Source organism: Carcharhinus amblyrhynchos, chromosome 6 (assembly GCF_965287045.1).
Source record: "Carcharhinus amblyrhynchos chromosome 6, sCarAmb.v2.hapA, whole genome shotgun sequence".
Taxonomy (NCBI): Eukaryota; Metazoa; Chordata; class Chondrichthyes; order Carcharhiniformes; family Carcharhinidae; genus Carcharhinus; species Carcharhinus amblyrhynchos.
In genome coordinates, this window is record NC_137329.1 from 22,271,776 (window position 1) to 22,298,184 (window position 26,409).

A 26,409-nucleotide genomic window follows, 5' to 3' on the forward strand; every position below is an offset into this window, starting at 1 on the left:
TTAGGTTTGGGTTGATGGCAGATGAAGCTGGCACCATCAGGGACAAAGCTGCCCAATTGATTGGGACTCCGTCCATCACCTTAAATGTTCACTCTCTCCATTGCTGTCATACAGTGGCACCTGTATGTGCCATCTAAAAGATGCACTGCAGCAACTCGCTGGGGCTCCTCTGACAGTGCCTTACACACCTGCTATCTTTGCCACCTGAAAGAAGAAGGACAGCAGAGAACACAAAGGCTTGCAAGTTTGCCTCCAATTCATGCACCATCCTGACTTGGCATGATATCGCCATTCTTTCACTGTCACTGGGTCAAAATCCTGGAACCCCCTTCCTACACCATAGCGACCAAAGCAGTTCGAGAAGAGAGCTCACCACCATCTTCTCGAGGAAAAGCAGATGCTGCCTTTGCCAGCAACGCTTGTCCCGTGAACAAATAAAAAACAAGTTTAGATCACCCATAATCTAATTGAATGACAGAAAAGGAAGATGGGGTTCCTGTCCCTGTGCTCCCAACATCTTTACTGTGGGAATCTGGCACCCTGGGAGTGGCTAACACACACCCTTTGAGATGAATTTCATCAGGAGCAAGTTTTAATTACACGGCTGCACAGCAGGTATTCTGCAGTGAAATCAGGTTTAGAGTTCCATATGCCTCCTTCCCATCTGTTTTGTTTTGGTGTCCTACATCTGCTGTTTGCTGCTTCTTTGAATGGTACATGTTGAAACCCTTACCCAGCCCTTCCTTACCCATCACTCCCATTCTCTGGCATTGGCTTGCTGGGTGCTCCACTGTGTAAACATCAAACAAGCTGCATGCCATTAAACTAGTCAACCTGTAGCACGTTTGACTGAAAGAGCTGCTGGAATGCTTCCAGCGCTCGGATAGAAAATTTATTTTTTGAGAAATGTAATGATAATTATAGAAGTTACTGAGGCATTGTAGTTGCGGAATGCAACCTGATTTGGCATCCGATCTTATTAAAGTGCAGATACCAACAGCACAAGACAAAAGTGCCTTGAATTGTGCTTTGCAAGTTCTTCCAAGTAGGCTTCAATGGTTTTGTTTTGGATCGCATTGGAATGCGTGCATCCTGCTCACATGGCGGAACCACTCCCTTCCAGTCAGGGGTCACCCTGGACAACACACATTTCATGCAATACAATTCTTTTGTACCGAAGGACGAGGTTTCCTCACCAACACAGGTTCACTCTGCTGACCTTTGAATAAACGAAGCAGCACAAGCATGCATTCCTACAAGTTATTATCCACACCCTGCCTTCAGCAGTTATTGGCTGTAAACAGAGCCACTGTTTTTTGTGTCTTGTGAACAAACAGACATACTTACCAAATGTAATTCTGAAAAACCAAAGACATGTTAAACATAGTGTTGAACCTTGGTTAAATTGCACTGCCAGTAATGTATACAGTTCTGATCACAATATTGTAATATATAGAGAAAATGGAGAAGATGTGAGAAAGATTTGCAAATGATACCAGATCTACTTATCAAAAATGATTAAGCAAGTTGGGATTCTTTTCTGTAAAACAAAAACTAGGGGCTGAGGAGGTGATCAAATGAAAAGTCTTTTAAAATAATAAGCGGTTTCTGCAGGGTAAACATAGAGATTTTCCACTTGTGGAGACAGTGGAAAACTAGGGGCAATAAATATAAGAGAGTCACTAATACATCTATTGGAGAATTCAGGAGGAATTTCTTTAGTTGGGTTCGAATCCCATCATTGCAGAGGGTGGAATTTGAATGAATAGAAAAAAAGTCTGGAACTATGAATCTACTGATGACCATGAAACCGTTTTCGATTGTTGGAAAGACCCATCTGGTTATTAATGTCCCTTAGGGAAGGAAATCTGCCATCCTTACCTGGTCTGGCCTACATATGACTCCAGAGCCCTAGCAATGTGGTTGATCTCAAATGCCCTTGGGCGGCTAGGGATGGGCAATAAATGCTGGCCAACCAGCAATGCCCATGTCCCACAAATGAATAAAATAAAACCTAGAGAATGTTTAGAACATGAAAATTTTCTCCCATATTTGATGCAAATTGCATGGATGTATTTTAATGGAACCTAAATAAACACATGATGGAGTCATGAATTGAAAAGCATGATGATGGAGTAAGATTAGAAATCGGGTGGAATAAGGCTCGAATGGAACACTTACACTAGCATGGTCAGTGGGGCGAATCGTCTATTTCTATGCTGTAAACCTGAAGTTAAAAAAAGTGTTGAAAATCCTGTAATGCAAAAAGCACTGAGTTTGATGAGTTCAGTTATTGTAAGCAAGGGCCTTATTATGAAAGGATGGAATTGCAGTTTACTGTCCCCAAAATTCCAGCGAAATCGCCAGAAAATTCAAAAAATGAACTGGGAACTCTAGTTTTTCTGACACATTTTGTTACATAAAGTAAAGGCACTCGGGCCATCTCTTGATGGTGGCAGCAGCAAGACTGGTATGATTGTCTACGAGGTTCAGGGTTCATTGAGTTCCAGTCTTTTGTTCCAGAGATTGGATGGGCAAAGACATTTAGTGTTGCGCACTCGCTCTCCGAGTAGTCCTAAGGCCAATTTCCTAAAGTAATCTGAATGCAGGGAGGAATCAACAATGTTACTGGCAAAATTAGACACCATGCCACACGAAGAAACATTAGGACAGGTGACATTAAGCTTGGTAAAGAAACAGGTTTTAGGGTGTGTCTTAAATTAGGAGCGAGAAGTTTAGGGAGCGAATTCCAGAGCTTGGGGCCTCAGCAACTGAAGGCATCCAATGGTAAACTCTAAATTACAGGCAATTCTTTTCCAATCCACATGAGTAGGATGCATAGGACAGAATTTTCCGATCCTGCCTGCGGCGGGAATCGTGGCAAGCGCGACAGGGACCGTGCAAAGGCCTGTTGACCTCGGGTGAGATTTTCTGGCTTTTAGGCGAACATGGCCAGAAAATCCCGCCCATAGTGTTTAAAGGCTGTTGTACATTCAGCAATACTGTAAAGTACATGTTTTTGAGTGTGCATTGCAACTGTCCCTCTTTACAAAGGTTAAAGCATTAATGACGTTAGTGTTTTCTTTGAGAGGGGTGAACATTGGCTTGGAAGAGCGATATATTTTTTACAATCAGTGTACAATGGAAACTCTTAATTCATTCACAATTATCATTTGCAATGATAACCTTTTTTGCTAGGTCTTCCTAACAATTAGTTTGGCATACTTGCTTTGACATTATCATTGACTCGGTAGGTAAATGTAAAAATGTAAAAATGCTGAAGTGCGTGTGGAATTGCTCATGTGCTGTTTATTTTTCTTTCTCTGCATTTTTTTTGTGCATACATGCTGTACAAATCCACACATATTGTGTGTGTCAATACAAAGCGGGTGAGAAATGACTGCAATCCTCAGAGCATGCCAACACCTGTCCCATTGGGTAACAGCATTTCCCAACACATCCTGTGCAATATTCCCATTTTATGCTTTCACTTCCCTTCGACTGAGAAAGTGACCTTCCTTTATTTGTCATCTCCACCCCAAAACATGCCATATGTTTACAGCCTTTTGAAACTTTACTCATCACTAAATGAGAACTGACAAGAAAGTTGGGATTAATTTAGTTCAGGGTTATTTTTAATTTGCAGTGCATTTAAAAGAAAAGTCTTTGATTCTATTTATCTGATGCACCCACAGTAATCTTTACAGAGTGGATTGTTCTTACAGATTTACAGTTGTCACAAACCCAGCTGACCAGTTTGGGATGGTGTATAATTTTGTTTACAGGAGTGATATGAGGAGACACATGCAAGACCCAATGAGAAAGTAACCAGCTCAGTCATAATATAACACTTATTAAAGACTGTTTTTTATAATAAAGAAAAGATGCATATACACAAACAGGACTATAATAATCTAAGATTGTTTATACATAGGAACTATTAAACATACCCACACACTTTATGTAGAAATTACCATTTTGATCCAAAGTAAAGTTACAAAATCTGAATTCATTCAGGACTTCCTTCTCCCCAAACAACATCCATTTCAATAGATACATGAGTAAAGGCCAACTTATAGTTACCACACTGTATGCGATTGAAGAGTTCTTCTAGAATGTCTTTTCTTGGTTCAGAGAAGATGTGGTTTTAACTGCTTCCACGAAGGCTTCTGCACTCTTGCTTCTGGTCAGCTATCTTGAACTTGGCTTACAAGCTTCTAGGTAGGATCTGCCCCCATGCTTCCACAAAAGGTTAGCAGTTGAACAATTTTTCTCTTTAATGGTTCTCTTTGTGCATTTGCTGTCTGTCTCCTCAGCTCTTGTGATTCTAAAAAAAATTACCATATGTATTCCTCCCCTTAATGGTTCAGTCATCTAACCAAGGTGTTTCCTATTAGCAAGCCAATGTATTCTTCCTGTCTGTCTAAAAACTGCTAATCTTGTTACTGAGTGACTTACATCATATGAAATGCATTTTGAAATGCTGGTAGCTTCTGAACTGTGAGTTTTGCCACGTTCTTGGTTACGCTTGTTACTCGGCACATTCATGACACAGTAGTGTTATTTTGTGTGACTATGACTCTCATATTTACCCCTTGCCCTCCATGATGGCAACTGCTGTACAGGATGGAAACACAATTAAAGAACAAAGCAGCAAGAATGGATGATATACGTGTTTTTTTAATACCACAACTATCAAATGACGATGTCTGGAAATATGGAGGAACCAAGACTTTTTAATGAATTTTCTCCACCTGTTTGTAGGAGAGAAGGGTGATAAGCAATCTGTTGTTCACAGTCTGTTGTGAACTTTGTCAAGCTTCTGCCCATCTGCCAAACTTTACTCGGAGGTGACCTGGGCATACACTTTAAAAAATAGTTGCTTAAGCAGAAAGTTGGCAGAAGAATTGGAGAAATAATTTTAGATAACTTTTGTGCCTGGTTTAATGGCTTAGGCGTTGTGTGCTCCACCCATACATGCATGAGCAATTTCTGGCTCAAGCTTGTTATAACAAAAAAAATACACACCCTGCACACCGCACTCATGCCTGCACCCATCGTGCTTCTAATTGTGTGCCAACTTGGGCATTTGAACATATTATCACTAGAATAATGCAGTTCAGACATGGGGGCGGGTCTCAAAATTCATTCAGGTGTCAGGTTCCCAACTCCATTTTGAAAATCCAGCCTGTAGATTCTTAAAGCACAAGAGGACATCATACAATCCATCGTGCCATTACCACATGAAAGAGCTATCCAATTTGTCAAACTTCAATTACTCTTGCTCCATAGACCCTGCAACTGTTTTCCCCTTTTCAAGTATTTATTGAATTTCCTTTTAAAAGCTGTTATTGAATCTGAGATGAAAGTGGGGTTCAGATGAACCAAATGGTGATTGGGTTATTGAACCAAATGATTTTTTCTCATCTTAAAATTGCCGGGATACCTAACAAAATAATAATTTACATTGATGGTCAGATAGATTATGCTGTTGGAATAAATGAGCCAACTACAGATATTTCTGAGAGGTTTTTCAAATGAAAACATGTTTTAACATATATTTATCAGGGAAGACTGCATATGCTGAGGCTCTTTCTTTCAAAAAAAAAGGCCGGAGTAAATGTTACTAGCCACTCACCAGCCCAAACCTAAAGGTTGTCCAGGTCTTGCTGCAGATGGAGACAAACTACTTCAGTATCTTAGCATCTGTGAATGGTCCTGAGCACTGCGCAATCATCAGCGAACATCCCACTTCTGACATCATGATAGAGGGATGATCATCGATTTGATATCTGGATGGGTTCGTGAATAGGGAGGAAATAGAGGATACAGACCGAATAAGGGCAGTTTTTTTTTAATTAGTGCACCATATTCGGCACAGGCTTGAAGTTCCGAAGGGCCTGTTCCTGCGCTGTTCGTTTCTTTGTTCTAATCAGCCGAAGATGGTTGTGCCTGGGACAGTACCCTGAGGAATTCTTGCAGCAATGTCCTGGGGCTGAGAGGATTGGCCTCCAACAAAGTTAGCCATCTTCTTTTTTGTTAGTGGAATTTTCCCCTGATTCCCACTGACTTCAAATTTTCTAGGGGTTTTTGATGTCACATTCAGTCAAATCCTGTCTTGATGTCAAGGGCAGTCACTTTCACTTTAACAAATGCAAATCTTTTTGACTGAGAAGTGACTTGAGAGAGTTCTTTAAAATTATGAGGGGATTCAACAGGATAAAGAAGATGTTTCTACTTGTGGGGGAGTTCAAAACTAGACATCATATCATAGAATCCCTACCGTGGAGAAGGAAGCCATTCAATCCATTGAGTCTGCACCAACTCTCCGACAGAGCATCCCACCCACTATCCCTGAAACCCCACATACTTATCCCACCAATTCTTCTAACTACACATCTTTTGACATTACGGGACTATTTAGCAAAGCCAATCCACCTAACCTGCCCATCTTTGGACTGTGGTAGGAAACTGGAGCATCCAGAGGAAACTCACACAGACACGGGGAGTACGTGCAAACTGCACACAGACAGTGACCCAAGGCTGGAATTGAACCCAGGTCCCTGGCGCTGTGAGGCAGTAATGCTAACCACTGTGCCACTGGCAACTATATGAATATAAGGTAGTTACTGATAATCCAAATAAGGAATTGAGCAGAATTGTCTTTGTTCTAAGTGGTGAAAATTTGCTGCCGTTACCACATGCAGTAGTTGAGATAAATAGCATAGATGTATACTTAAGAGAAAATAGGTAAGCACATGAGAGAGAAACAATAGAAGGATATGCTGATAAGATTTAAGTTAGGAGGCACATTGGAACATGAAAAACAACATAGACCTTTTGGGTCAAGTGTTTCTATGTTATAAAATCTTCAGTCCCCTTCAGTCCTGTTTCCAGCCTGGACTGGTTGAATGTAGTCATCTTTCTGACAGGTTCAGTGCTAATGCTCTTTGTTCATTAACACCAGCAGATATTGGTTTTGTAATGCTATACGTTTTTGTAATTCTCCAAAGCCTTGTGGAAACTTGAAACTTCTTCAATGCTCTTTCCCATTAGATGAACAATGTTGGGCCTTCTGTAAACCATATCACTATAGTTAACATTGCTTCAGGCTACCTGATGAATGGTGATTGCAAAACCTATTTGGCGAAATCATTTAAATTGAAATATACAATTCAGCCACAAACTTTGTTTCTGAATTGTTATTGCTAACTTCGTGTTTTCTACATAAAACTCCCTCTGCTCAAGTTTTCAGTGCAGCACTTTTATTGGAGTGGTATGACATTCCTGATCATCTGCCATTCCACTAATATTCCTACAAACTGAGAGGCCTTTACTAACAATAATTTCAGCTGAATGAGCAAGAAAGAAAAGATTGCATTTATAAGACGCCCATCACAACTACTGAATGCCCTTCAATGTTTGACAGCCAATCAAGCACCTATCTCAAGTGTAGTCACAGTTGTAATGAAGAAAACATGACAACTAGTTTGTGCACTTCAAGGTGCCACAAACAGCATTGCGATTATGGCCAAATAATCTCTATTTAGTACTATTGGCTGAGAGATAACTACTGGTCATGGCAATAGGGAGAAAACTACTGCGTTTCTTCAAAATAGAATTCTTTATGTTCAACTACACAGGCAGAGAGTGCCTCAGTTTAATGTCTCACCTGAAAGATAGTACTTTCGACGACATAGAGCTTCCTCAGTAATGTATTGGAAGTGCCAACTAAGCTTTTGTGTTCAAGTCCAAGAGTGGAAGCAAAATCCAGAATCTCTGACTCAGAGGGGGATGTGCTAATCATTGAGCTTCATTTAGCCAGCCCAAAAACCAGTGCCTCCAAGAACAAAAAGAATGCTGACTCCAGTTAATCACTTCAATATTCCAGCCATGGGAATATAGATCCTTCGTCCAACATCGAGAAGGAGTGGTGGGAGGTCTGTTACACAACCTCCTCCAAACTGCACTGTAATATTATTTCATGGAACTGACGGTTGCTGTTTGACCTCTAATGAGAACCAAACTTCAGGCAACAGCCTGTGCTGCCTACCATCAAGCAGGAGGCAACAGAAAGAACTCAACGTCATCAAAACTGACAACTGCTGGAACCTTGAAATTCGTGCCTCCATGACGCTCGCTCTACTTGTCTTCTCCCATCATGGAAGTCTCACTCTGGCAAGACTGATCACCTGACAATCAGCCAATCTCCCCTCAGAAGAACCTTGTATTAGACTTCTAATTCTGGACACATATAAACCTGAACTTGTGTTTTGGTGTGGGCATGCACTGAACCCTCTTCTTTTGTCTTTAACTCCGCTTTATTATGTGAGTGAAAAGAGGTGAACATTGTGAAACCCCTCTCATGCATGCGTGTGTGCGTATAAAGCAAACCCTTTTTATTTTGTCTTAGCTCAAGTTTGCTGTGTTATTAGAATCATAGAATCTCTACAGTGTAGAAGGAGACCTATCAAGTCTATCAAGTCTGCACCAACAACAATCCCACCCATGCCCTATCCCCGTAACCCCATGTATTTACCCTGTTAGTCCCCCTGACACTAAAGGGCAATTTAGCATGGCCAATCCACCTAACCCGCACAGCTTTGGACTGTGGGAGGAAACCGGAGCACCCAGAGGAAACCCACCCAGACAGAGAGAGAACTTACAGACTCCACACTAACAGTCATCCAAGGCTGGAATTGAACCACTGTGCCACCATGCTGCCCTTAATCCACTCTTGGATTGGAACAATCCAAGTTTAAGGGTTGGGGAAAAAATACATCACCATTTATAAAGGGGGAAATCAGAATTTAAAAAAACACTTTTCTGTTTATGGATGAGTAATGAGAGTAAAAATCAGAGCAGTTTACATTTCTCCTCACTTGTCTGGAGCATACCTGATGGGGAGAGCTGTTTATTTGTTTGAATTGCAGTTATTTTAATTGTTGGCAGAGAAACTGTTTTAAAGATAAACGCCTAGTAGTTTACTGGAAACCATCTGACTTTTAAGTGTGAAACAGTTGTCTTTGAAGTCAGTTTTCGGGAATAAGCTGAGAAGGAACGCTGCCCTAACTTGCTTTCTCCCTCCCTGCCTTGGCTGAAATTACATGTGTGTTATCAACCTGCAGCCAGAGTATCCTCATCTGAGTATAAGTTGGTTTCATTTGGAAATCTGCCAAGCTGAGACAAGAATTGATCCAGCGCTATATTCTCCACCATGCCAAAGGATTGTTGGTGAGAACCTCCGGTGCACGAGGGTGGCGCAGTGGTTTGCATTTCTGCCTCTCAGCACCCAGGGACCCGGGTTCAATTCCAGTCTTGGGTCACTGTGGAGTTTGCGCATTCTCCCTGAGACTGTGTGGGTTTTCTCCAGCTGCTCCGGTTTCCCTCCACAGTCCAAAGATGTGCAGGTTAGGTGGATTGGCCATGCTAAACTGCCTTTGTGCATGTTTGCATGTGTTGCGATATGTTTGCGTTGTATGCTAATTGTGCAATCTGCAGAATAATAAGCTCATTTGAATTGCACACTCCTATCTAAATTGTAAGAACGGGAAACTGAATAGCGATAAAGGGGTCTTTTTCAGGCTGGCAAGATGTGATGAGTGAGTGCCACAGGAGTCAGTGTTGGAGCCTCAACTGTTTATAAGTTATGTCAATGACTTGGATGAATGTGATTGTTAAATTTGCTGTCGGAGATAAGTTGGAAAGTAAGTTGTGAAGCAGACGTAAGGAGTCAGCAAGGGGACATAAATTGGTTAAGCGAGTGGGCAAAAGATTGATAGGCGGAATACCATATGGGAAAATGTAGACTTGTCCACTTCGACAAGAATAGACAGGGCACATTATTTAAATGGAGAGAGATTGCAGAACTCTAGGGAACGGAGGTTCTAGGTGTCCTGGTACATGAATCACAAAAGGTTAAAATGCATGTAGAGCAAGTGATTAGGAAGGTCAATGGAATGTTGTTTATTGCAAGGGGAATAGAATATAAAAGTTGGCATATTTTGCTACATTTGTATTCGGTGTTGGTAAGGCCACAGCTAAAGCACCATGTATAATTTCAGCAAGTTCAACTGGATCAAGGTGGGTAGCAAAAGTTATAAAAAAAGTTTCAATCCTTCTATCATGAGGCTTAAGTTAATAACAGCATTTGATTCAATGTGATGGTTCTCTCGCTTACAATGCAGTGTGTCTCTTTGTCGAATTATCAAGGGGCCACACGGTGAAGCCTTCCATTGTTTGCTGAAGCAGAGAGAGAGAGCTAAGATTTTACCTGTTAAAAACCTGTTTAAAATAAGTTTAAAGCACTTTACTCTTTGTAGAACTGTTTAAAGCATTTATTTATTGTATTTACTGCTTTAAGAATTCTGAAGGAGTGGTTAAAAGGCATTTGTGGACCAGCCTGCTTTAATTATCAAGGGGCCACACGGTGAAGCCTTCCATTGTTTGCTGAAGCAGAGAGAGAGAGCTAAGATTTTACCTGTTAAAAACCTGTTTAAAATAAGTTTAAAGCACTTTACTCTTTGTAGAACTGTTTAAAGCATTTATTTATTGTATTTACTGCTTTAAGAATTCTGAAGGAGTGGTTAAAAGGCATTTGTGGACCAGCCTGCTTTAATTATCAAGGGGCCACACGGTGAAGCCTTCCATTGTTTGCTGAAGCAGAGAGAGAGAGCTAAGATTTTACCTGTTAAAAACCTGTTTAAAATAAGTTTAAAGCACTTTACTCTTTGTAGAACTGTTTAAAGCATTTATTTATTGTATTTACTGCTTTAAGAATTCTGAAGGAGTGGTTAAAAGGCATTTGTGGACCAGCCTGCTTTAAATCAGCGCCAGGTTTAAAAGGAGGCCTGGTGTAGACAGCGGGCAGCGTCTGAGCGGGCAGCGGAGTGAGTGGGAAGCAGAGTGAGTTAATAGGGCTTAATATCAAAAAGGGCTGGAAGGAAAAAAGGCCAGGTGAGTTTGTTTGAAAAAACAAGGAAAAAAAAATTTTTTTTCAAAACTACTACAGCAGGAAACAAGGAAAAAAATTTTTTTCCCCATAAAAAATTACAGTGAATAATGGAGGGGCATGTGATGTGTGGTTTCTGTATGATGTGGGAACTGGTGGACCCCAGGGTCCTTCCCAGTGACCATGTCTGTAGTAAGTGCAGGTTGCTGGAGGAGCTCCAGCTCAAGGTGGATGAGCTGGCCTCTGAGCTACAGACACTGAGGCTCATCAGGGGGAGAGAGGGTGCCATTGTCAATGGGGTGCAAGTGACATCCACCCCTGCTAGACTGGCTAAATCTAAGGGTCAGGGACAAAAGGGGGCTGCTGGGAGGAGGAAGGGGGGTGAGGAGCGGAGGCCTCAGCCTCTTAATCTGCATAACAGGTTTGAGGTTCTTGCTTCCAGTCTGGAAGAGGACGAGGCAGGTGAGGTTGGTGAGCAAACTGCACACGGTACAGTGATGCAGCAGGACATAGGCAAAGAGAAGGGGAAAAGGAACGTAGTAGTGATTGGGGATAGTGGGGTGAAGGGTATTGACACTGTCCTTTGTCACAATGACAAAGTGCACAGAAGGGTGTGTTGTCTGCCTGGTGCTCGGGTACGGGATGTCGCAGCTGGGCTGCAGAGGAATCTGGAGTGGGAGGGTGAGAACCCGGTCGTTGTAGTACATGTGGGTGCCGGCGACGTAGGCAAAGTGCGGACTGAGGATCTGGGGAGGGAGTATGAAAAGCTGGGAATGGAATTAAAAAGTAGAACTGACAAGGTGGTCGTCTCTGGGCTACTGCCTGAACTGAGTGCAGACGGGCATAGGGTTGACAGGATAAAGGAAGTGAATGGGTGGCTCAGGGATTGGTGTGGGAGGAATGGGTTCGAATTTATGGGGCATTGGCACCAGTATTGGGGTAGGTGGGACTTGTTCGGGCGGGATGGGGTGGGTCTGAACCGTGCTGGGACCAGAGTGTTGGCGAATCGAGTAAAGAGGACTGTAGACAGGGCTTTAAACTAATTAGGGGGGGGGAGGGTGCGAGGGTAGGTGACGCTACGAGGTCTAAAGTTAAGGATAGGGTACAGGTAAGGGAAGAGGCCGAGGATGTCCCAATTGGTGGCGTTACGGCAAATAGGGTCCAGGTGAAGGCTGGGATGAAAGCGCTTTATCTGAATGCACGAAGCATTCGGAATAAAGTGGATGAGCTGGTGGCGCAGATCGACACAAATGGATACGATCTGGTGGCCATTACAGAGACGTGGCTGCAAGGTGACAGGGACTGGGAGATGAATGTACAGGGCTATCAAGTGTTTAGGAAGGATAGGCAGGAGGAAAGAGGGGGTGGCGTAGCTCTGCTGATTAAGGATAGTATCAAGGTGGTAGCAAGGGATGATATCGGAGCCAAAGAGCAGAAAGTGGAATCGTTGTGGGTGGAGATTAGGAACAGCAAAGGGAGGAAGACGCTGGTGGGTGTCGTCTATAGGCCCCCAAATAATGATCTGGAGGTGGGGCGGGCTGTTAACGCGCAAATAAGTGCGACGTGCAGGAATGGGACGGCAGTAGTTATGGGAGATTTCAATCTGCATATTGATTGGTCGACCCATGTTGGAAGAGGTGGGCTCGAGGAGGAGTTCTTGGAATGCTGCCGGGATAATTTCCTTGAACAGTGTGTGTTGGAGCCGACGAGGGAGCGAGCTATCTTGGATCTGGTGCTATGTAATGAGGCGGGTAGAATTAGGGACCTTGCGGTGAAGGATCCTCTTGGAGAGAGTGATCATTGCATGGTGGAGTTTCTGTTGCAGATGGAGGAGGAGAAAGTGGGTTCCCGGACACGCGTCCTTTGTTTGAATAGAGGGGAGTATGGTAGGATGAGAGAAGAATTGGCAAATGTGGACTGGGGGAGCGCGTTGGAAGGTAGGTCTGCTGAGGAGCAGTGGAGGATCTTTAAGGAGATCTTTCTTGGTGCTCAGCAGAAATTTATTCCGATGGTCAAAAAGGACAGTAGGAGGAGAGGTAATAAGCCGTGGATAACGAAGGAGGTGAAGGAAAGTGTTAAATTAAAAGCGGAGGAATTTAGAGTAGCTAAGAGCAGTGGGCGAGAAGAGGATTGGGAAAGGTTTAAATGTCAACAAAGATTGACAAAGAAGTTGATAAAGGAGGGTAGGAGAAGCTATGAAGCTGGGCTAGCGCTTAATATAAAAAAGGATAGCAAGAGTTTTTATAAATATATAAAAAGGAAGAGGCTGGCTAGGGTGAACGTTGGTCCTTTAGAGGATGAGAAAGGGGAGCTAGTGGTAGGGGATGGGGATATGGCTAAGGTATTGAATAACTTTTTTGTTTCTGTCTTCACGGAGGAGGACGTGAATAATTTGCCGGGTGTTAGCGATGGAAAGGTGGTAGGAATGGAGGGTCTTAATGACATTACTGTTACTAGAGAGGTGGTGCTCGACAGACTGGAGGGGCTGATTGTGGACAAGTCCCCAGGACCGGATGGAATGCATCCGAGGGTTCTGAAAGAAATGGCGGAGGTGATAGTGGATGCCTTGGTGGTTATTTTCCAGACGTCGCTGGATTCCGGGGAAGTGCCGGAAGATTGGAAAACGGCTAATGTTACGCCGTTGTTTAAGAAGGGTGCCAGGCAAAAGGCGGGGAATTATAGGCCGGTTAGTTTAACGTCTGTGGTAGGTAAAATGTTGGAATCCGTCATTAAGGAGGAAATTGCGAGGCATCTTGAAGGGAATTGCTTGATAGGGCAGACGCAACACGGTTTCATTAAAGGGAAGTCGTGTCTGACAAATTTACTGGAGTTCTATGAGGATGTGTCTAGGGCAGTGGATAGAGGAGAGCCGGTGGATGTGGTCTTTCTGGATTTTCAGAAGGCGTTTGACAAGGTACCTCACAAGAGGTTATTGCAGAAGGTCAGGGGACATGGAGTTGGGGGTAGGGTGTTAGCGTGGATAGAGGATTGGTTGTCAAATAGGAGGCAGAGAGTGGGGGTCAATGGGTGCTATTCGGATTGGCGGTTGGTGACTAGTGGGGTGCCCCAGGGGTTGGTGCTGGGGCCTCAGCTATTTACCATTTATATAGATGATCTGGAGGAGGGAACCGAGTGCAGGGTGTCGAAATTTGCTGATGACACCAAGATTGGGGAAAGGCATATTGTGCGGAGGGTGTGGAGAGTCTGCAGAAGGATCTAGATAGGCTGGGCGAATGGGCCAGGAAATGGCAAATGGAATTTAATGTTGGCAAGTGTGAGGTGGTCCACTTTGGTAGGAAGAATGGTAGGAAGGACTATTACTTACGTGGCGAAAAACTGCAGCAGGTGACGGTGCAGAGGGACCTCGGGGTCCTTGTGCATGAGTCGCAAAAACCCAGCTTGCAGGTGCAGCAGGTGGTCAGGAAGGCGAATGGGGCGCTGGCCTTCATAGCGAGGGGGATTGAATATAAAAGTAGGGAGGTCTTGCTGCAGCTGTATAGGGCATTGGTGAGGCCGCAGCTGGAGTACTGTGTGCAGTTTTGGGCGCCGCACCTGCGCAAGGATATTTTGGCCCTGGAGGGAGTGCAGAGGAGGTTTACTAGGCTGATACCGGAGTTGAGGGGATTGAGCTATGAGGAGAGGCTGAATAAACTAGGCTTGTACTCGTTAGAGTTTAGAAGAATGAGGGGAGATCTCATTGAGACGTATAAGATGATGAATGGGATGGATAGGATAGAGGTGGAGAGACTCTTCCCGCTCAAAAAAGACAGTAGGACTAGGGGGCACAGCCTCAAGATAAAGGGGAGGCGGTTTAGAACGGAGTTGAGGAGGAACTTCTTCACTCAAAGGGTGGTGAATCTCTGGAATTCTCTGCCCGTTGAAGTGGTGGAGGCTGCCTCGCTAAATATTTTTAAGAAGCAGGTTGATGGGTTCTTGATAAGAGAGGGGATTAAGGGTTATGGGGAGAGGGCGGGAAAGTGGAACTGAGCCACGACAGATCAGCCATGATCTTATTGAATGGCGGGGCAGGCTCGAAGGGCTAGATGGCCTACTCCTGCTCCTATTTCTTATGTTCTTATGTTCTTATACAAGCCTGTTTAGGAGTATTGTCCTTGGCTGCCCCTGCATCTGGGGAGAGCCTCCTTGCCTCATCTTTAAAGTATCTGGCTGATTTCCCCTGCTAATTCTGCATAAAAAGTGAGAGTTCAACTTGTATTTATGTAACACCTTTAATATAATATCTCAGTGTGCTTCACAGGAACTATCAGGCAAAACTTAGCACTGAGTCTCACATAAGGAGATATTAGGATAGATGGTTGATGATGATAAATTTGGTCAAAAGGGTAGATTTTAAGAAGTGTCTTAAGAGGGGAGGCATAAGGACAGAATATTGGAGCTTAAGGTTCAGGCACCTGATAGCATGACCTCTAGTGGTCGGTTGATTGAGGCATTAACATTAAAGCAAAAAATATGTGATGTGTTCCCATGAAATGACACATTTGCAGTGGAATATCTCACACGAAGTGGTGGATTGTAAGTTCATGAATGCAAACCTCCATAAACTTGAGTTTCATGGACAGGCAGCCAACAAAAGACGAGGCTAATTTCATCACAGGTAGTGAGCGAATGGCTGGCTGGAGGCGGGCCACCAGTCCAATTCTAGAGAGTATGCATTTATTCTACAGTTTACAATAATTTAGTTACCAAACCTGGGACAGACCAACCCTACAAATACAAAGCAGGTTACCTGGCCAGACAGAAATGAAAATTGGACCCATGTTTATTTGTTTGAGTGACCTCTTTCACATCTTCACAAGGCAGCTCCATTTACATCATTTCAGTCCAGCAAATTCACCAGCTCAGCCTGGGTTGGTGCATTTCACAAGAAACTTAGAAATCCCCCCAAAAAACTTCAATGTCAAACCTAACAGACTATTTAAATATTGCTTTCCGTTTATTCCCTATGTCTTATGAGGTGTTCGACAACCAAGATAAAATCTTGCATTTTGTCGTACTTTTTTGCATGGAAAAACATTCTGAGGCTTTTCATGGAGGAATAATCTAAAATCAACAAGCCACCCAGCCAGAGAAGGAGATATTGGGAGAGGTGACAAAATGCCTGTACCAATAGTTGGTTATAACCCAGGGCATTGATAAGAGCTCAAGTGGAGTAGTATGTGCAGATTTGATTTTATTTAAGGCGGGATATATTTATTGGAGGCAGTTCAGAAGAAGTGAGTTGTCTTATGAGTAAAGGTTGGGCCTTTATTCATCAGAGTTCAGGAGACTGTGAGTTGTTCTTATTGAAACAAAGAAGATTGTGAGGAGTCTTGACAGGGTAGTGGCTGAGAGGATATTCCCCCAGTGGGAGAATCTAGAATTGGAGAGGGTGCAGTTTCAGAAAAAGGGGTATCCCATTTAAAATGGAGATGAGGAAGAATGTCTTTTAACAGAGCATCTTTAATCTTTGGAATTTTGTATCCCAGAGAGCAGTGAAGGCTGCTCATTAATATATTCAAGGCTGAGTTAAACAGATTTTCAATCAACAAGGCTGTCAAGGGTTATAAAGACAAGGCAGGAAAGTGGAGTTGAAGCCACGATTGGATCAGCCGTCAGCTTATTGAAAGGCAGAGCAGACTCAAAGGGCTGAATAGCCTAATTCTGCATTTCCTACATGCTTATAAGGAAAATTTTAAAGGAGGAAAGCTTGTTGGAGAGGGTTTTATAATGAAAGACATTAAATGTGAAGCCTTGGAGATAGAAGCCATGACCATCCATGGTTGGCTACAGAGAAGTTGCATACCTAGATGCATTTTGGTTGGGAGGCAGAAGTGACAGAGGTATATCAATAATTATTCCTTCATTCTGAGTGCTCTTGTGTACGGCTGAGTCAGCAGATGGCCTTCTGTCAGACCTTTGCAGGCAGGCTTCTAATCACTTGCTAGCTGGTTGATTTCCCATTCATTTCTGCCCATTTAGGCAGCATCTGGCATCAACTTGCCCATTCCCCCCTTCTCCATCAGCTTAACTGAGATTGTAAGTCTTGAAATGCAAGACAAACTGCAGACAGGAATCTGCATCCTGCCCAGTGAGAAGCAGTGACTGTACAGTCACTCTATATTTCATCTACATGCTTAAAACAATTCATTAAAAGTAATTGTCAGCGTAAATGGGCAAGTACGAGATAGCCAATCTCTTTCTATCACACAGGAGCTGTTCTCTTGATTCCTGTGCAATCTGACCTTACATAAATGTCCCGAGCTGTAGCTTAGCATGATATTTCTATGTTCTCCTGAAATGGCCCGTCTAATACAATGCTGTTTTCCTGTTTTCTCCTAGAGCGCCGGAGATTATTTTGGGTTTGCCGTTTTGTGAAGCCATAGACATGTGGTCGTTGGGGTGTGTGATTGCTGAGCTATTTCTTGGATGGCCTTTGTACCCAGGAGCACTGGAATACGACCAGGTAAGGAGTTATTTTTAACTGTCACACACAACTGCCTCATAAGGGAAACCAACAGCTCGCCAAGGCTAGCAGGGTATTGGGTGATCATGTTTGACGTGTTTCACAATTGAAGGAGTAAGCAATGTTTTTCTGTTCTTAAGTTTATCCTCAATTGGGGAGGATGTCAGTACATTTTTAATCTGTTTTATAATGTCCCTCTTTTTAAGGAAAGAGGAATATGTTTAGGGTTAGTTGTGGTCAATCTTGATTCATAAGTAAAGGGATCACAAGCGCAATTAACTCAAAGCTGATGGTGCTCTTTTTATTAATTAAGATCAAAGCTGCTGGTGTTCAGGGGTGAGCTAAACTGACAAGAACAAGAAACTTGCTTAAAGCAAGAGAGGAATTGCATTTACTTTCACAATCTCAGGATATCCCCAAAGTGCTTTTCAGCCAGTCACAGGTAGCTGTGACTAAATAGGAAGCATTTTGTTTCTGAATCAGAAAGTTCTGTGAATGTTGTCCCCTTCTCTGACTTGAACACAAAATGTAGGCTGGCACTCGAGTGCAGTACTCAAGTGAGTGCTGCTTTGTCAGAGGTAGCATCTTTCGGATGAGATGCGGACCTAAGACCCTTCTGCCCCCTCGGTGGATTTATGCTGCTTTGCTTCTGTTTTAAAATACAGCAGGAGAGTCCTTTCTCATAACCTGACCAATATTCATCCCTCAACCAACATGACAAATAGATTATCTGGTAATTTACCACATTGCTGTTTGTGGCCACGGGAGCTTGTTATGCACAAATTGGTTGCTGCGTTTTCTACGTTACAACAGTGACTACATTCAAAAATAATTCATTGGCTGTAAAGTGTTTTGGGATGTTCTATTGTGGTGAAAGTGCTATATAAATGCAAGGCTCTATTTTCTTTTCATAAAGTCATATTCCGGCACAGTGGGCCACTTGGCTCAGTGAGCCCATAGCAGCTACCCTGAACATAGTCCTATTTCCCAGCCCTATCCCAACATTCCTGCAAGTTTATTTTCCTCTAATATCTGTCCAAATTCCTGGAATTCATTTTGAAGAATAGTCGTGGTATTGTAGAAAATGTGGTATCCGGGTTGTGCACAGCAAGATCCCAGCTACAGCAATGAGAAGGAATGACCTGATAACCTTTTTTCTCATGACGTTGGCTGTGGATGACCATTAGCCAGGATGGTGGAGCAAACTAGCCTGTTCCTCTGTGAAAAATGATTTGATTTGATTTATTGTTGTCACGTGTATTAGTATACAGTGAAAAGTTTTGCTTCTTACACGTTTTACAGACAAAGATGAAAGGAAAGGAGAGAGTGCAGAATGTAGTGTTACAGTTATAGCTAGGGTGTAGAGAAAGATCAACTTATTGCGAGGTGTGTCCATTTAAAAGTCTGATGGCAACAGAGAAGAAACTATTCTTGACTTGGTTGATGTATCTATGGAGAGAGAGACGAAGAGACTTATTGGGGGAGTTCCAATGCTTGAGGCATGGTTGAATTTGAGACAAGTTGAAAGGTTTTTTTTGTCTGTAGTTATCTTGTGAAATGCTAGATCTTGTTTTCTTCTTTCTGCTTTACGTTTCAGTTCATACAATGGAGCATTTGTTATCGTTAATCAAATATGTTCATGGCACACAGGTCATGAGATAAGTTCCTAACATTGTCAAATGATGTTTCGGCCATCAGTGTGAATGTCGACATAGGGGAAGTACTGAGAAAGATCCCCTGAATTAAATATCACTCGCCAAATAATAAAGGCTCATGCTGAGTTCATGTTGCTTTCTGGGCATTTTCTATGCCAAAAAATGTAGTTTAAGAGGCTGATGTGCAGCAATCTGATAAAATGTCACCAAGAGGTCACCTGGATGAACGGAATCTCAGATTCAAAAAGAAAGAACTTCTATTTAGTAAATGCTTTGCAGGACCTCGGGACATCGCAAAGCATTTCACTATTATTCTTTTATTCTTTCAAGGGATGTGGGTGTTGCTGGCTAGGCCAGCATTATTGCCCATCCTTAATTATCCTTGAAATGAGTGTCTTGCTAGGCCCTTTCAGAGGGCAGTTAAGAGTTGACTGCATTGTTGTGAGTCTGGAGTCACATGTAGGCCAGATCAGTTAAGGACAGCGGGCTTTCGTTTCTAAAGGATCTTAGTGGACCAGATTTTTTTTTACAACAATTGATGATAGTCGTCCTGTTCACTATTATCAAGATGAGCTTTAGACTCCAGATTTATTAATTGAATTTAAATTCCACTAACAGTTGTGTGGGATTTTGAGCCCATTTCTCCAGACCATTAGCCTGCGCCTTTACGAGTCCAATCGCCTTACCATTATGCCCTCATCTCACCCTTAATGAGTATTTTTAGAGTGTGATCACTACTGTAATGTAGGAAATTCAGCAGCCAATTTGTGCACAGCGTGGTCCCACAGACAGTAATATGATAATTACTACATAGTCTGTTTTCGTAATTTTGACTGATGGTAGAAGTATTATCCAGGACACCAGGGAGAACTCTTCTGTTCTTATTTTGGATAGTGCTATGTGATGTTTTACATCCACCCTTGGAGGGTTTTTAAACAAGGGCGATAATTTTAAAATCACTGGCTGTTTGACCAGGAGCCGGTGTAGGTCAGCAAAGCACAGGAGTCAAAGGGAGATGAGACCTACTGCGAATTAGGACACATTGGCTAACCTCAAGTTTATGGAGGGTGAATGTAGGACACCAGCTAGGAGTGGTTTGGAATGGTCGAGTCTGGAGGTAATGAAAGCATGGATGAGGGTTTCAGAAGTAGATGAGCTGATACAGGGGCAAAGTCAAGCATGTTACACTGATAGAAATAGTGATGACAGAAATATAGGGTCAGAAGCTGATCTCGGGATCAAATGTGATACCAATGTTGAGACATTTTTACCATACCTTCCCCATCAAACTTTAAAGACCTCTATTCGGTCACTAATTACAATATTTTCCCAGGAAGAGCCCCAACATATTGATTCTTCATTAATAGCTGTAACCAAGAATTGCGGTAAAATTCTTAAAACCATTTATGTAAACCTTTTAGATGCGCACTTGAAACACTCATTAAATGCCAGGATTCTGGACCAACTGCTGGAAAATGGGGTTAGAATAAATAGGTGCTTAATGCCTGCTGCAGACACGATGGACCAAAGGGCCTCTTTCTGTGCTGTAAAGCTCTGTGACTCGACGTAACTTCTCCAGTGCCTTTGATATCCTTGGCATTTCTTTGGGGGAGGGAGAGAAAGAAACCAAGAGGAAATTACTAAGCTGATGTTGAGAATGTTGGAAGTGTCAGCTTGTATTTTGTGTGGCCCAAGTCTCTGGAGTGGTGCTTGATTCATGACCTTCTGACTCAACAGTAAGAGTGTTATCCACTAAGCCATGGCAGACACACTGGTCTTGCCAAGTTAGCTGTTGTTCATTTGTGGTGGATTGCTGCTGTTGCTTTTACTAAGACTGGAGTAGAGAGTGGAAAAGGGAAGTGGATAATCAGTGAAAGTTTACAATCGTTTTTACCTCACTTTATTTTTCCTGACATTTTCAACAAAGACTGAACTCTTTGCTTTGAGTTGCAGTGTGAATTCTAAAAGGTTCTTTCTCCTTTCAGATGAAAATGCCAGTGTGCAATGGTCAGTCTCTTTCATTTTGCCACTTTGATGTTTTTTCACATTGCGATCCTTGAAGGATTCAGCCCATTGTTCAAGAAAAAAGCAGAGCATTCCTTTAAGACATTTTCCAGCTCAATTTGTTTTCATTGCACAGAAGGTTTTCTCCCTGCTGAGAGTTAGCCATCATTGCAGAAATAAAGTAAGAATTTGCATTTATATGGTATCTTTCAGGAAGTCCCTAACCAGTGAAGTTCTTTGGAACATGCCAGCCAATTTGTGCATAGCAAACTCTCACAACCAACAACATGACATTGACTAATTGAGGGATTGATATTGGACAGAACACCAGGGATGATTCTCCTCCTGTTTCTGAAAATAATGCCGCTGTCTGTCTGAGGACAGAAGGATCCTTGGTTTAATACTAAAATAGAAGTAAAATACTGCCAATGCTGGAAATCTGAAATAAAACCTCTTCTGAAGAAGAGTCACATTTGACCCGAAAAGTTAACTCTGTTCCTATCTCCAGAGACGCCACCACACCTGCTGAGTATTTGATTAAAGCAAATTACTGCGGATGCTGGAATCTGAAACCAAAAGAGAAAATGCTGGAAAATCTTAGCAGGTCGTCTGGATTCGAAACGTCAGCTCTCTTCTCTCCTTACAGATGCTGCCAGACCTGCTGAGATTTTCCAGCATTTTCTCTCTGCTGAGTATTTGTTTTTTATTTATCTTTTCAGATTTGCAGCATCCCACAGTATTTTGTTTTTACTTTCGTGTTTAATTCACTGCCACGTCACTTCCAGGATTGCTGTTATTTTCAAGACATACAAGATTCCTTAGACTGCTGCACTTGAAATATTGTGAAATCCATAATCATGCAGCCATGCGCTGCACCATGCACAATCTCAATCCCGTCTCCAGCAGCACTAGCTCACCCAATCTCAAAGCTGTCCTGGTCCGCAGTTTCATTTCATCCTTCATCTCATTTGATGTTTTCGTAAAAAGACTTTTATTTCATCCATTCAGATGTACAGAGAGTTCTAATGAAGGGTCCTTTTTGACTTAAAATGTTAACTCTAATTCTCTCTTGTGCTGCCAGACCTGTTGAGCATTTCCAACACTTTCTGTTTAACATCTCTTCTGAAAGACGGCACCTTGACGTACCTTATCTGACATATCTGGGCAATACTGTGTCATTTCATCAATGCACAGCCTGCTTACATTATCCAGTTAACTTCTCAAAACTAGTTTTCTCTGATTTGACAAATTGATGCGGCTGATTGATCTGACTGAGTGACTTGCTGGCCTATTTTTTAATCAGAAATATGTGTTTCAGAAAGATGATGAGTATCACATCTAGGCCCAGACTGGAAGAGGTCCACAAGTTTCCTTCACTGAGGGGTATGGGTGAGCCTGTTGGGTTTTTTACGACAATACTGCATCGGGCGGCACAGTGGTGAGCACTGTTGACCCTTGCACCCGGGGAAAAAACTTCTGACTATCTACTCTGTCCTTGCCCCTCATAATTTTGTAAGCTTCTATCAGGTTGCTCCTTAATCTCCATCGTAAAATGTCCCATGGTACTATATTGAAGAGGAGCAGAGGAGTTCTCCCAATAATAAAAGTTCTCCTTAGTGTCTTGGGTATCACTTTTTCCTAAAACAATGTCACCTGCAAATAAATCTGGTCATTATCATAGTGGGAGCTGGCTATGCGCAAATTGACTGCCAGATTTCCTAAATTATAACAGTGACTTGCACTTCAAAGGTACTTACTTGGCTGGAAATGGTTTTGAGGCATCCTGAAAGGTGTAATTTGGTAATATAAATGAAATTCTTTCTGCTTTTTCCGGATCATTGCTGCCAAAGTTTACTGGGCTGTTAATTCAGGCAGCTTTCAACTTCTTGAGTAATAGCACCAGCCTGTGCAAATATTACAATCCCAAAACTAAGTACCTGTTTGACTTAGCTATTAATGTTAATGTTCTAAGTACTGTTTTTCTTTGCCTAGAATCCCTTTCATTTACAGCCAGTCTACTCTCCCGTTTCTCTGGAAAATAAGCAAAAATGCTCACACAGACAGCAATTGACTAACTAATCCTCCTGTTAAATCAGGCTACTGATCAGAAGCAAGAAGTTTGGAGCATGCTGCTTGCTGAACCAGACGTTAAATTTTTGGCACAGTTGGAACCAAAAGTTTGTTTTTTTTAAGTAAAAGACACAAAGCCCCATCTGAAAACACACGCAACGACCTCACCCATCGTCTCCCCACACATATATACGTCAATCCCACATATTTTTCTTTTATTCCTTTGTGGGGCATGTGCATCATTGGCTGGCCAGCATTTATTGCCCATGCCTAGTTGCCTTGAGAAAATGATGGGGAACTGCTTTCTTGAATCACCACAGCCCACGTGCTGTGGGTTTACCTGTTAGAAAGGGAATTCCAGCATTTTGACCCAGCGACAGCAAAGGAACGGCGATATGTTTCCCAATTAGGACTTTGGGTGGCTTGGAGGGGAACTTACAGGTGGTGGTGTTCCCGTGTATTTGCTCCTTCTTGATGAAAGTGGTTATGGGTTTGTAAGGCGCTTCTAAAGATCTTTGGTGAATTGCATATTCCACATACAAACACATACCCACAATAGTGGAAACACACATTCAGTGCGCACCCACCTACTTCCAGACACATGCATGCACACACACACAGACAATCCCCTATATGGAACACACATATCTGACACCCACCCACCTTCATACAGCTCCCACACACACTCCCACAGAGACCCATACACACACCTGCATGCGCACACCCCTCACACATATACACCCCCACAAATCACCCTTGCTCGCTCGCTCACTCACCCTCACATACCCATTGATGCATACACATTCAGAGACATCACACACACATGTACGTTATGTCACAGATGCACACACAAGTTACAGACACAACTTCATTTGCACATGTTTCTGCGTTACTCTGTGCTGAGAAAGTACTGCAAATGGATGGGTAGACAGTAGTCATTTCTCACTTGTGACCTCAAGCAGCCTCTGCTCTATGAATCCAGGTGAAGCAGCCTGGGGGGCTCGTGCCAGCTCTGGGTGATTCTGAGTAAATTTTTCCCACCATACAATTCAAATCCCTGATGGAAAGAACTGTAGGATGACTGCTCTGTTCACAGCAGGCTGATTGGAACCAGATGTTGATCTCTCTACAGGTCTGGACAGTCTGGGAAATGGTGAGGTTGGATTATTGAAACCTGCCCACTATTAACCATGAAATTCAGTGGGTGGTGCGGGAAACCTTGCTTCATTACCGATCTTTGGACATTCATTCTTCTGTTTGGAGAGATTGGAGAAACTGGATTATTTATTGTAGGGCAAAGACAGCTGAAAGGAGATTTGATAAGATTTCAAAACCCTAGATAAATAAAGAGAAACTGTTACCAACGACAGAAGGGTCAGTAACCAAAAATCACACTTAAGGTTATTGGCAAAAGAAGCAAAAATGCTATAAGGAAAAATTTCTCTATACAGTGGATGGTTAGGATTTTTTTACTTGTTCGTGGGATGCAGACAGCATTAGTTTCCTTTCCTTAGTTGCCTTTGGAGAAGCTAGTGTTGAGCCGCTGTGGTCTGTGTGATGTGGGTACACCCACAGTGCTGAGAGGCAAGATGTTCCAGGAATTTGACTCAGCAACAGTGAAGAAGTGCAGATATCTTTCCAGAATGGTTTGTGGTTTGGAATTGAATGGTCTAAGTGGCAGTATTCCATTGTGTCTTCTTCGTGGGTTTGGCAGGTGCTATTGGAGAAGCCTTGGCAAATTGTTGCAGTGCTCTACGCGCCCGTCCAATTTTGCAGTGATGGCAAATGGAGTGCCACCCAACCCTAAACGAATTAAGTGGCATTCCAAGGGCCATTTAAGAGTCAACCACATTGCTGTGGCATGTGGTAAGGATGGCAGATTTCCTTCCTTGGTGAACAAGATAGGTTTTTACGACCATCAACCGTGGCTTCCTTTCATTCCAGATTTTTTATTGAATTCAAATTTCACTGTGTGCCCCTTGGACATTGCCACATGCTCGATGGGCAATCACAAATGATACTGACCATTGTGCAATCAGCAGTGAACATCCCCATTTCTGTGTGCCAGGCAATTTGAATCTGGTTCCCCAGAGTATTACCCTGGGTCTCTGGATTGCTAGTCAAGTAACAATACGATTACACCATCACTGTTCCCGTTAGGCTTCTGGTCAGTTGTGATCCTCACGTTTTGATGGTGGGCAATTCAACGATGGTAATGACATTGAACGTTAAGAGAGATAGTTAGATTCTCTCTTGTCAGAGATTTCATTACATGGCCTGGGTAATTAACGCAGGTTTTTCAGTGGGAGTTCAGACTAGAATCTCCCATACTCTGTACAGAGGTCACCAGTGTGAATATCTTTAAATTTCAGGGAGCAGGACGGGGCCTATTCCCTCTGCACATGCTGCCATCGCTGGCCAGCTGGGATTCCCGCAGTGCTACCCACAACCATCCCCCCCATTGGTCCAATTGCGGCCCCCACGACCATTCCCAGCCCCCTGTCCTGTCCCGGACCGCCCTGATCTCTAGCAAATCACCGCCCCCATCACCCACAGTGCCAAACCCCTCCCCCCAATTGCTGGCCTCTCTCCTGCCCCAACTGACCCCAGTAGCAAGACTTCAGCCACCGCACCCCCCCCCCCCCCCCCCCCCCCCCCCTTGGCATTGCCACATGCCTGATGGGCAATCACAAATGATACTGACCATTGTGCAATCAGTAGTGAACATCCCCATTTTTAACTTTATGACGGAGAGAAATTCATTAGGCAGCAGAAGTTGATTGAGCCCAGGATACTACCCAAAGGAACTCCTGCTCCAATGTCCTGATTTGGAATGCAACCTTCAAAAAGGAATAGGAAAGATGCCTTAAGGAGATTAAATTGTAGAGAAGTGAGAAGAACATAAGAAATAGGAGCAGGAGTAGGCCATCTAGCCCTTCGAGTCTGCCCCGCCATTCAATAAGATCATGGCTGATCTGTCGTGGCTCAGTTCCACATTCCCGCCCTCTCTCCATAACCCTTAATCCCCTCTCTTATCAAAAACCCATCAACCCGCGTCTTAAAAATATTTAGCGAGGTAGCCTCCACCACTTCAACGGGCAGAGAATTCCAGAGATTCATCACCCTTTGAATGAAGAAGTTCCTCCTCAACTCCGTTCTAAACCGCCCCCCCTTTATCTTGAGGCTGTGCCCCCTAGTCCTATTATCCTTTCTGAGCGGGAAGAGTCTCTCCACCTCTATCCTATCCATCCCATTCATCATCTTAT

The 26,409-nt window shown here is 43.1% G+C and overlaps 1 protein-coding gene across 4 annotated transcripts in view; it reads left to right on the forward strand.

The window, feature by feature from the left end:
* hipk3a (homeodomain interacting protein kinase 3a) overlaps positions 1–26,409 on the forward strand; it is a 245,114-nt gene that overhangs the window by 162,577 nt on the left and 56,128 nt on the right. For all 4 annotated transcript variants that reach the window (XM_080190014.1, XM_080190016.1, XM_080190015.1 and 1 more), the window contains one exon: positions 17,291–17,414. In XM_080190014.1, the coding sequence (XP_080046140.1) occupies positions 17,291–17,414 (124 nt within the window). The remainder of the gene's footprint in view (positions 1–17,290; positions 17,415–26,409) is intronic.